The sequence below is a fragment of the Falco rusticolus genome, chromosome 9, assembly GCF_015220075.1.
Source record: "Falco rusticolus isolate bFalRus1 chromosome 9, bFalRus1.pri, whole genome shotgun sequence".
Classification (NCBI taxonomy): Eukaryota; Metazoa; Chordata; class Aves; order Falconiformes; family Falconidae; genus Falco; species Falco rusticolus.
This window is the reverse complement of record NC_051195.1, coordinates 24432374-24444515: the sequence shown is the minus strand read 5'-3', so window position 1 is coordinate 24444515 and position 12142 is coordinate 24432374. Positions and strand designations below refer to the sequence as shown.

Below are 12142 nucleotides of genomic sequence, written 5' to 3'. Positions count from 1 at the left end.
TTTGTGCCTGAATAATGTCTCCGTGCTGCCTTTTCCAGATGGCAACCTTTTCACTGGAGGAACTAATGATGTGGGCATATTTAGGGAAAAACCAATAACAGAGTCTTTAACCTTCAACAGCAAAAAGCATGTTGTACAAAATGTTCCTTGGGATACATTTACAAATATCAATTACATTGCTCACTGAGGTGTAATCAGCTGTAATAATCAAAATTAATTTAAAAAAATAATTAAACAGACCCTAGGGCAAATAGTCGATGCTCTTGTAGTATGACATCACAGTCTACATATGTACCTGGGAAGAACTTGCTCACTCTGTAAGCAGCAAAGTGATTTTAAGGAATGAGAAGAATACTGTGGCATGCTGAGGAAAAACTTGCAGCTCAGTAAGGTACTATCAGACACATTACTTGGGTATCTACACACCTGGAAGTGAACTAGTCATCACTGGGGATAAAGCTGCAATCTGCTACACCTCGAGCTAGAGGGTTAAGACACCTTAAACTGGTGCTGTAACAAACTCACTGTCTCCTCATCAAAAGAGAAAAAGACCTTAATATGTTCAGCACTGCAGTAACACAAGCTCAGTCCAAAGCTCTCAATATTCTGTCAATGCACTGCTGCCCAGCCCTGTAGCTGGTTACTCTAGCCCTAACACTAAAAGAAGTAACATCTAGCTGGTGCTTTCTGTTTGTATTCTTGACAAATACCTAGCAAAACAACAGAAATGCCTTATCTCTCAACAAAGGAGGAGCTCACACATGGAATAGATAGCCCAGCTGCATTGCTGGTGCAAGCAATGCTGCATACCCTCCAGACCCATCCCTGATTTATGTAAACTCTTGTCTCTATCTCCTGACAGTAAACTAAGTTTGCACTGTTAATATTTCATAATGAGTACAAAAATGAAAGGACAGTACTATGGTACAACCTGATCCTTTCTATTAATTCAGTGTCTGAAGGACAAGGTTTACCTAAGTGGTGTAAATCAGAAGAAGCAGCAGCAAAGCAGACATCTCCCCACCTTGCTCTGACCCAAGCAGAGCCCTATGAGTACAAACACACACGTGCTGCTGGGTTTTTCCTTTCAAGTGCAATAATTAGGCCTCATGCAAAAAGTATGCATTAATACCTGAGGTGTTAAGGCTTCCAACCAAAGTTCTTCAGATCAGTGATTATTTCTTAGTGCTTATTTCTAGCAATGTAGAAAAGGAACCTTAACAGCAATAGGTGTCTATTTTACAATGGAAATGTCAACAGACATGCTCAGAAGTCTCCCAAGTCCAGACAAACTCTCCAGAGCCATATAAAAGGCAGACCAGTGAGAGAGCCTGAAGAAACAAAGAGCAAAAGTTACCTCAGATTTTCTTGTCATTTCCTTTGTGTTTCGGCCAGGCATCAACCTAATAGCTGAAGAGAGGCTTTCACTCCAGGAATTGTGCTTGCTCTGTGGCAGGCCTGGCCCTGCTTTATTCTGGAGAAGCTTCTTTTCAGATGCTGTGGACCAGAACAGACAAAAAAGTTTGTAAGACTTGAAGTTGAGCCTGTGGGAAGGTAGAGGGCTTGTATTCCTGTTACACAAGACACAACATGGCAGTGTCTCTCCCCAGCTAGATTGTCCTTCTATTTATAAGAGGAGCATTGAATTAACATGTACATCTCAAGTCCTTATTTAAAAGCCTCAACAGAGTTCTGCCATAAATCAGATTCATTATACAAGCATGAACTTTGAATCACTGCAGTACTACACACATTGGGATGCCCTTCTCCACCCAAATAGCCTCCCTTTAAAATTCTCCTATGGGATACAATTGTCTAAAGAGATTCCTCTTTCTTGCAGTACAGCACGAGCCCTACAACATCACCAGGTGATTACGGAAGGGCTGGGGCATGACACAGAAACTTATCACAATCCTGGATGAGAGAAACTGAAAATCTGCTTTATCTAGCAAGTGACATGCAGAGGAAGGGTATACCCAAGGAATCAGTGGCTTTCCATTAAGCACTACATTTACTGCAACATCTTTGCTTGCTACAGTGAGTGTTCTGTAAAAGAACAGAGACCTATCAAGTGTTGCCAAGCTTTTGTCATAATTTCTTCCCATAAAGGAGTGACCTCCATTATCTTCATGTCCCTTTCTTTCTCATTTCCTTTTACAGAAAGATCCATCTTGTAAGTGTCCTCCAGAGCCAGCCGCCGCTGAAAAATAAGCTGCTTCCAGATGATTTCTACCATTCTCAAAATCTCCTGATGGACTAGGAAACAAAAGAAACTAAAAATGAAGAATCATTTTTGTGTAACAAGTCAAGCAAAAGAAAGCAAAAGCATCTCATTTGGAACAACACTGGTCCAGAGTAACTGCTGGAGACAGTTGGAGTTGCTCCATTTTTTCTACTGCCTTCAGAGGTTCTAAGCCAGACTACTTAGTCTAATACAGAAAACAGCAGGACATTGCTTTCATTATATTTCAACTCCCTGAAAGAAACAAGTTCGAGCAACAGATGATTCTAGCTGGTTTCTGCCTTGGAAAAAAACATCTCATCAGAATTTTGATGACGTTATTATCATACATAGAATGCTAAAGCACATAAAGGACACTCCTTTATGTTGCCAAACATCACTAAAGATGGCAGGGGGAAGGTAACCAAGTTGTGATACAATTTGACACAGTAACAGGATGCTGTACAAGGAAGTACTGAGCTGTTTTGTTGTATTTCCCTGCAAATTGAACTTGTTTGGTTGCATCATATCCAAGCCAATATATATATGTGTGTATATATATATATAAAGTATCACTCTGCCGCAGGGCTCAGCCAACAGCCCACACATTGAATCCAGCCCAAATTTTTCCAGTGTTTCTCTTAAAAGACCAAAACATTTCTTCCTGTGTACAACAGACAGACACAAGCTCCACATAGGCCTTGAAAACAGAAATAAAGCTACAAATATGTATCTGGGCACTGACACTGGTCACAACATGGGGAAGAGATCTCCAAACTGATACCCATTACTCCTGAGGATGCGAGTGTGAATTCTGAATAAACAGGTATGATGCAAACAAGTAATTTTTAGCACTACTTTCCTTTCTCTGTGCTGTGCCTACAGTGCATATAGACCAAAGAAACAATTAAGTAGCACTTGCATAAGCTCTTCTGATAACTGTGTAGGCCAGGCACTTTCCTGCTCCATAAGCCAAAGAGAATATGTGCCATAATTTACCATCATCTGGAGTAGGCAGGCTGCCCTTTTCCTCTTCGCTGGGTGCAAGAAAAATCTGGTGATACAAAGCCAGCTTTGGTTCTGCGTCCACCCCAAAACCTTCTGCACAGCTGTGACACACACATACACACACACACACAAAAAGAGAGGATGTGAGAAAACCAGACTTAGAACAAACTGAGGATAGCAAAAAAGCTAAAGGTATTTCTGCACATCCACTCCTACTTGATTAATTTAGTAAATCAATATTCCCAGGCTCAAGGGCTTATACCAATCACATGATACTGCAGGATTTACAGGAAGGGGGAACTAAACCACTGCCAGTCTGGTTTTCAAAGTTAAGAAGCAGTCAACAAGATCTTATGGATTGCTCTGTTGTACACACCTTATCCCTGCACTTCTTTGTGCACTTGTATCTAACATTCATCTCAATTAGCTGGAACACAGGGCTGTACTGATGTAGCCAGATTACATCCAGGTTTCTTGTACCTCCCCTGAGTACCCTGTATGCCATCTCTTTGCTCTGAATTTCTTCACTAGAAGTGTCTCCCATTATGTTGGAAACACTGCCTCATGGTACCCTACACCTGAACTGCTTACTAAGTTCTTTGCATCAATGATTGTTCCTTCAATTTATAAAGCACCTAGCACAAAACACCTACAAACCTTCACACCGTGGTGTTAGTATCTACATGTGATTGTAATTGAAAGCATCACCACAGCCAAAAAAAGTTAGTGCTGCTTTGAGGGTGGGGTGGGGTGTATGACAGATAATTTACCAGATGGTAGGTAAAAGACCAGGAATTTCAGCACAGCAGTAATAAAATAAATGCAACAGACTTAGCTAAGGCAAACAGACAACCTGAACTTGGTCACAGAAGTGCTGTCAATAATATATGTAACATCCTATGTTCTTTCAATCATAAATAGGCACTACTACATGGCAGAATCAAATCTCTTGGGTATGCAAAGCTGCAATTTTTATTTCTGATTTTCTTTTAAATACCACAATTCTGATTCCCTGGATTTGCTAAGTTTAGCTTTCGGATAACACCTCTTTAATTAATGTTTTAAAAAATTTTCTGCTCTTGGTACATATAAGCAATCCTTACACCACCCCAACACTTTGGGCCTGGGAATTATCATCTGGCTGGAATAAGAAGCATCAAGAAAAGACCTCAGGAAGTGAATCTCATTTCTGAGGTGATATTGTATTAACTGATTAAATTCTGACCTTCTAAGCAGTGCAGCAGGTTTTCACTGAAACAACAATCACCATTGTAGTGAATAAAGCACTAGCCAAAATAAACCCAGGAATATTCACAATCACCAAATGGATTACAGCCATCGTCTTGAGAACTGCAGTATCATGACCTCAGTATGAAACAGCACATTACAACATGTTGATAACAGTTGGGAAAAAATTCAGCTCAATCCAGTTTCTAGCATTTCCCCAGAATTGATATTACCTAATGTGAAATCTCCTCCTCTGCACCCACTCCCATAGATAACAGCACAGAGATGTAAACAAACATACTGAGATGAACATTTGTACCTGCCCGAATTCAACTGGCAAAGGCAGTACATTAGGCAGATGACAAAATTGTTATTGGAGTTGTAAGTCGCAAAAATAATGTCCCACTGCTCCTGCAGGACATTGAGAGTGTGCAAGACATTAAGCTGTTCAGGCAACGATTGTTGTGGTCGGGACAGGCAGTACAGGATGGCTCTGTTTAGACAGCTGTACAGGGCACTGAGAAGAACTTCCTTTTGCGAAACAGAGCTTTTTAAGACCTGTGAAAACACAAAACAGCAGAGTACTTAGCTTGCTCAGAGAACTCTCTCTCCCGGCATCAACTTCTCTCACTTCATTTAAGCCGTTGCAAACTTATTTTCCCTGAACTACCTGTTAGATACAAATTCAGTTTTTCTGTACTGCTGCTGAAGTCCCTGGAATTGTGTAAGAGATTAATTTATTCCTGTTTAACAACATGTACATAGCCAACAGACAGTGGCACAAAAGAGCTAACTATCCTTCCTTTATGCTGCACCATCTAGCCTTGATTGTCATTTAAAGCCATTATGTGCTCATGCAATAAACCCAGGAATATTCATAATCACCAAATGGATTACAGCCATCTTCTTGAGAACTGCAGTATCATGACCTCAGTATGAAACAGCACATTACAACATGTTGATAGCAGTTGGGAAAAAATGTCATGTGACTCACCCCCATAATCTGTTTGGCAGTGAAGATCAGGATTTGCTTGGGATCAGCAGCAAACATTCTGCTGTTCAGCTTCTCAACCAGCTTCTGAACAAAATAAGCAATATTCATCATGGATACAGGTGCAGTTGATTCTGAAGTGCCATGAGGATCACTGCTCCCTGGAGAGGATACAAGAGAGTTGATTATTCCAAAACAAGCTGAAATACAAAAATAAATAAATAAATTGAGAGATGTGAGGTTACCAGAGCAGAGAAGGAAAGTCTCACGCCATAATGTCTCAGAGTTGGGACCTGCCTAAAAACACTCTAGGTCTAGCAGAAATAACTTACTCAGTCTGGAAATGACAGCTCCATCCTAAGGACAGAACCAATCTCGCTAAAACATTATCATGAAGGACTTGTCCAAGTAATGACTCAGAAAGGAGAGCAGCAACTATTAAGTTATCAGGGTTATTTCCAGAAGCACTCAAGGATAAGCCTAGGTTTATTTCTAAGTAGTCTCTTTTTAATGTTCAGAATCTGTTCTTAAAAAGAGAGAAAAATATGAAGAGGCTGTCTAAAAAAATGGCAAAACTACAGTAATTTATGCAAACTGGTCTACAGCAGGAGTGAATGGGCAGTGCAGCCTGCTGAGCCGGACTGTCCTCCTAGCTACTGTTACCGAACTTTTCTAGCAATTACAGCTACATGCTAAATACTAGCTAGCTAATGTTCTGATTCTCATCACTCACCTCTTGGTCTTGTTTTCCCCTCACTTTGGCTGGTAACATGGAAGACATCCATAGGAGACAGCAAAACTTTTGTTTGAAAATGTCTCTTCTGTTCACTGGTGGCATCCTCTGGAGAAGCCTACATAGTGACCATATACATATTAGTACAGCAGAAAAACAGCCAGGAAAACAGACTCAAATTCCCTTTCAGCCTTTATTCGAAGATGTTTGCTTTCATTGGATCTTTGGCAGATTATTCCTGCCAAAAAATCAGATTCAGTAAAAGTTTTGCTCAAAGAAGTGAATAGAAATTTCAAGAGACACTCAGTACTATCTGAGATAATTCAATATGCCCAATGTTTCCCTTAAACACCTAGGCACTGTGTTAAGAAAAGGAGGGGGAAAACAGCCCCAAAAGAGCAAGGACAATTACTCCACCTCACTTGCACACTAGCCCTTGGTGTGCAAGCTGAGAAGTTAGCTGTGACAGCTAATCCACAGTAATGTAAATCAGAGATCTGGTGTACTCCTCCATGCAAAGACAATGTGGCATCTCTCATGCAGAGTTCAGCAAGAGTGCATGTGTGGACAGTTAATGGGCAGCAGATGAGGTGGCAGTACCTCTTACCCTAGCTGGGAAAGCAGGAAATCTTATGCAGGTCTACACTCTAGGGGATCACCGTTGCCCTTTGCACACTGAACACAAACAAGGTTTTGCACAGGGCCAGAACCTAGGTTCACATGTGGTTCCCAAGAGATCTTGCCCTCAGGGAATTTAAGCTCCATTTAGCAGGCTCAGGATTCAGACAGTCAGAGGAGCCATCCTCTCTTTTAAACTGCACCAAGCCTTGGGATGTTAATGTATAAACCTTTAGGGAACTGCTGCTCTGCAAGATGATTTAAATCATGACAGCTGCAGTCAAGCTTATATTCATTACTATTTGTATTACTAAGCTAAGTCTGCATCAGAACTCACATCTGGGACACTTGGGCTATTGACAATTTGGTGACGAAGCCTAAGTTTTCCATTTTCCCTTTATTCAGACTCTGATTCTTTCCAGTTCTTTGCGTGGTTGAAGTCCATAATTTGGACTCAGCTGCCACAGCTTGAATTAATCTGTACTAAAAGTGGAGACAGTTGTTTTTTGTTTATTTGAGCACTGAAAATAAATTATTGTCTCAAACATCAGTACACAGGAATGCTCCATGTGAAATTTTCTGTTCTCAACAAATCCAAGGGCTGCTTTACTGACAAGCAGGTATTACTAAGGAAAAAGGATTTTTTTTTCCACACCTGACTTCAATATTAAATGTTGCCTGCCTTTGTTGTTGTCTAAGGGCAGCATTTTCTTGGTTCAAATCAATGCAAAGCAGGCAGAAAAGGCCCTTCTTCCTTGTTGAAAAGGTAGTAATTCTGCTCTCTACATAGACTGTCCAGAACTGCCAGGTTGTAGTGCATGCTAAGAGCTGTGATCCCAGCCATGTCCTACACTGTTGAAAATGCTGACTGAATGCACCTCTCCATCACTGTCAGCACTTTTTTCACTAGGCCTCTAGCAGGATACCTCCTGTCCTTCCACCCTTAAAGCAAAGCCTCATGACTACGTTAGAGACCTCAAGAAGCAGCTCAAGTGGATGGCCTTGTTTGTTTGCTGGGATGTTAAGAAGACTGTCCATCAGGAGGACTCGCACAAAATCCCACACATGTTTCTTGGCAGGGTGGGGTAGGAGCAGGAAGGAGGAGGGATCAACACAGCCTTTCCCTTCAGCAATGGCTGGACCATCAGGAGTCAAAAGGTCTTCAGAGCCTCCCTGTGGAAGCAGACAGCAATGCATTTTAACTCATACTTCCTTCAAATTTTTTTTTCCTCCTAGCAACCCATTTCTGACCTGAAGGGCTTGTGCTGGCTCAGATGCACATACCTTGGGTGGTCCAGAATGGAAAGCAACCATAGCCAAAGTTTTCAAGAAGTCAGGACAATGCCACACAGGGTCCTGAGTATAACTGTGATAGATCAAGCACAGAAACTGGACAACGTTCCCTGGATAGGCAATCTCCCAGGAGGCTTCTGCATCTGCAATAGGCTGAACACAGACAAATGTGCATCTAGTCAAGGCAGCATTCCTCTCACTCACATAAACTCATCTTTTCTCATTTCCAGGTATTCCTAAGCAAATAAACAAACATGATGCGGCCACAGAGAAGTCAGGCAAGGCACAAGCAGCCAACTCCCAGCTTGTAGACTGAAGACACACCCAATCAGAAAGGTGGCATGTCCTTATCGAGAATGAACAAAATGGGTAATGCTATGGGTAAGATCCACCTATGTGTTCAGTAGTTCTTAAACATTCTTAAAGTTCTTAAAAATAAATCCAAGAGTATAGAGGGAGCTGGCATAGGAACTCGCCAAGCTGCTTTCCATTATTTATCAACAGTCCTGGCAAACTGGAGAGGTCCCAGAAGACTGGACTTTAGCCAATGTGACACTCATCTTCAGGAAGGAGGTTCCAGGGAACTACAGGACTGTCATCTTGATCTCAGTGCCAGGGAAGGTCGTGGAGCAGATCATCCTGAGCATCATCACATGGCACACACAGGACAACCTGGGTATCAGGCCCAGCTAGCATGGGTTTGTGAAAGCAGGTCCTGCTTGATGAACCTGGTCCCCCTCTACAAGATGACCCACCTAGCAGATGCGGGAAAGGCTGTGGATGTTGTCTACCTGGACCTTCATAAAGCCCTTGACACCATCTCCCACAGCATTCTCCTGGAGAAGTTGGCTGCTCATGGTGTGGATGGGTGTGCTCTGTGCTGGGTAAAAAGCTGGTTAGATGGCTGAGCCTAAAGAGTGGTAATAACTGGAGTAACATCCAGCTAGCGACCGGTCACAAGCAATGTTCCCCAGGGCTCAGTACTGGGCCAGTTCTGTTTAATCTTTTTATTTGCAATCTGGATGAGGGGATTGAGTGCCCCCTCAGTAAATTTGCAGATGACATCAAGCTGGACAGGAGTGTTGATGTGCTGGAGGGTAGGAAGGCTCTGCAGAGGGGTCTGGACAGGCTGGGCCGATGGGCTGAGGCCAGTTGTATGAGGTTCAACAATGCTCAGTGCCGGGTCCTGCCCGTGGGTCACAACAACCCCACACAGCCCCACAGGCTGGGGCAGAGCGGCTGGGAAGCTGCCTGGTGGAAAAGGCCCTGGGGGTGCTGGCTGATGGCTGGCTGAACATGGGCCACCACTGTGCCCAGGTGGCCAAGGAGGCCAAGAGTATCCTGGCTTGTATCTGAAACACTGTGGGCAGCAGGACAAGATTGTGATTATCTCCCTGTACTCAGCACTGCTGAGGCCACACCTCAAATACTGTGTTCAGTTTTGGGCCCCTCACTTCAAGAGGGACGTAGAGGTCCTGGAGCATGTCCAGAGAAGGGCAACAAAGCTGGTGAAGGGTCTGAAGAACAAGTCCTGTGAGGAGTGGCTGAGGGAATTGGGGTTTTTTAGGATGGAGGAGACTCAGGGGAAATCTTATTGCTCTCTACAACTACCTGAAAGGAGGCTGTAGGGAGATGGGGGTAAGTCTCTTCTCCCAGATAACTAGTGATGGGACAAAAGAAAACTGACCCCAGTTACGCCAGGGGATGTTTAGATAGGATATTAGAAAAAATTTCTTCACTGAAAATGCAGTCAAGTATTGGAACAGACTGCCCAGGGAGGTGGTAGAATCACCATCCCTGGAAGCATTTAAAAAATGCATAGATGCAGTGCTTAGGCACATGGTTTAGTGATGGACTTGCCAGTCCTGGGTGAACAGTTGGACTTGATGCTCTCAAAGTTATTTTCCAACCTAAATGATTCTATGAAATTCTATGAGCCCATCACATCATCTACTATGTAACATAACCAGGCCAATAGCTGTGCTGATGATTTGAAGTCCCTGCTCCCTGTTATACTCAATATTGCCCTGCGAGGGCAGAGGAAGGCTAGGGGTTACAGATAAAGACTGCTACTGACATCTGACACCCTCAGGCAATTCATTCTGCACTGTGCATTCTGGACAATGCACTGTCCTTGCGACAAAACACTTACCTTGTCCACAGTGACTCTAACCATTTCCAGCAGTAAAGCAGCTGCCTCTCCACACAACCCAATCTTGAGGACGTTCTCTGTCAGGTGGTGCTGCAAGATCCACTGCAACATAGACTCAAGATCTTCCTACAACAGGCAGAGAGATATTTCAAGAAAAGATGGGAATTATATATGATACACCAAGAATAATGCCTACTTTCTCCACGTCAGAAAAAACCTAAACATGTTCACCTCCAGCAACTCCTCCCTCTCCTGTTAAATGTATTTCCCTAGGATAGCACTAATGGATTGTCCTCTTCAGAAATAACATCTTTGGCACTGCTGGGGAAAAAAATGCCTTATGGCTTCTCAGGACACTGGTAGAAGTACTCAGATTCACTAATTCTAGATTTTAATGAGCTTTGACAATGTAAGAACAGACAGGGAAGCTAATCTGAATTACCTTCTAAAGCACAGTAGTTAAACAGCATTTAACACCTGCATGAACAAGTTTGTTCGAAACAGAATTTCCTTAAATCAAAGCTAACTAACTTAACTTTATAAGTATGAATGACTAATTTTAACTATCACAAAAACCAAGGAGGGTTAACTTGCCTGAGAATCTTACAGAAATGGCCACAAAATGCCAAATTAGCACAGCAATAGCAGATTCATGCTTGTCCACTATTTTTTTCATACCTTGGCTGTTTCAGGTGGTTCAGACTGTGGAGTTGCCAGAAATAGCCCTGCTACAAGCAAGTAGATCTCAGGGATGTGGACATGATCAATCAGACATCTTTGCAACGTTGAAAACCCAAAAATCAAGGAGGAGTCATTGTCAGGCACTGGAGGATGAGTTTTTAAATTATCTTTAAAGGAAAAGGAAAACATTCTGAGGAAGTGCCTAAAAATGAATGCTGTCTCAGAGGAAGGATTACTGACCCAACTTTATCCTCATTTGCCTGTGTCCCAGGTCACTCAGTACTCTGCTAGGCTGCGATATCAACAATTTACAAAATTTCCTCAGACTAACAGACAACAATTTTTCCCACTATCACTTTTGTACTGGAGATCTTCCTTGAACTCTTCTTCCTTTCTCTTCCCTTTCTCAGAACCACAGGTCTAGTTATCAAAAAGCAATCTGAACAAATCTTAAAGAAACAGAAGGTTTCAGGGCACAAGCTGACATCTGAACACCTCACAGGTTTATCAACTAGCCTGATTTTATGCAAGAGAATAAAGGCCTGTCTCCCTGCAACTGCTAATTAGAAATGCCAGCTATTGTGCAAGGAAGAAGCAATGCTTTCCACTTTTTAGCACAGAAAAGCTGAAGTACTAGGAAAAGCTTGTCCTAGAAAGTAATACGATTTTCTTGGTCTGATATCAGTGGGTATTCTCCTATCACCTACTTCAGTGATCTCTCATCACTGAGCTGGATCCAGGAATTGTTTTGGGAGCATTAAACCAACACATACCCATTAGAATACTCAAGCCTGCAGAGCTGTTTTCCAGCCAGCGTCCAGCCACCATCCCCTCCTTGAATTTCTGCAGCAGCAAACGATTGTGGAGGAAGCACAGAAGTAGCTTCATTCCTAGCACAACTGTGCTAGAGTGCAGGTAGCTCTGTGTGAATAGCAGAAACCAGTCTGGCCCCAGCGCCAAAAATACCTCTTCTTGTTCCCTAGGACAATCAGGGAAATGAAAACACATGGTAGAAGACAGAAAGGAGATTTTATTTAAAATTGTGTCTCAGTGATTTAGAAACTGAAGTTTCTGTAGAAAAAAAATCTGATTCGTCATACCACAACAGCGAATTACAAAGGTTTAACAACAGACTCATCCACACAGTTCAAGTCACTTAATTCCCACTAAATGCAACCTTACACTATCATCAGACAAAAAAGCTCATTAAGATGAAGC

General features: G+C 42.5%; 1 protein-coding gene across 2 annotated transcripts in view; it reads right to left on the bottom strand.

Moving 5' to 3' along the window:
• WDFY4 (WDFY family member 4) overlaps nt 1–12142 on the bottom strand; it is a 144763-nt gene that overhangs the window by 78078 nt on the left and 54543 nt on the right. For both annotated transcript variants that reach the window (XM_037400317.1, XM_037400318.1), the window contains exons 29-39: nt 11698–11903; nt 10922–11091; nt 10244–10369; nt 8083–8244; nt 7774–7971; nt 6181–6298; nt 5451–5608; nt 4776–5014; nt 3221–3330; nt 2065–2256; nt 1358–1497 (exon numbers count right to left, since the gene is read on the bottom strand). In XM_037400317.1, coding sequence (XP_037256214.1) covers nt 1358–1497; nt 2065–2256; nt 3221–3330; nt 4776–5014; nt 5451–5608; nt 6181–6298; nt 7774–7971; nt 8083–8244; nt 10244–10369; nt 10922–11091; nt 11698–11903 — 1819 coding nt within the window. The remainder of the gene's footprint in view (nt 1–1357; nt 1498–2064; nt 2257–3220; nt 3331–4775; nt 5015–5450; nt 5609–6180; nt 6299–7773; nt 7972–8082; nt 8245–10243; nt 10370–10921; nt 11092–11697; nt 11904–12142) is intronic.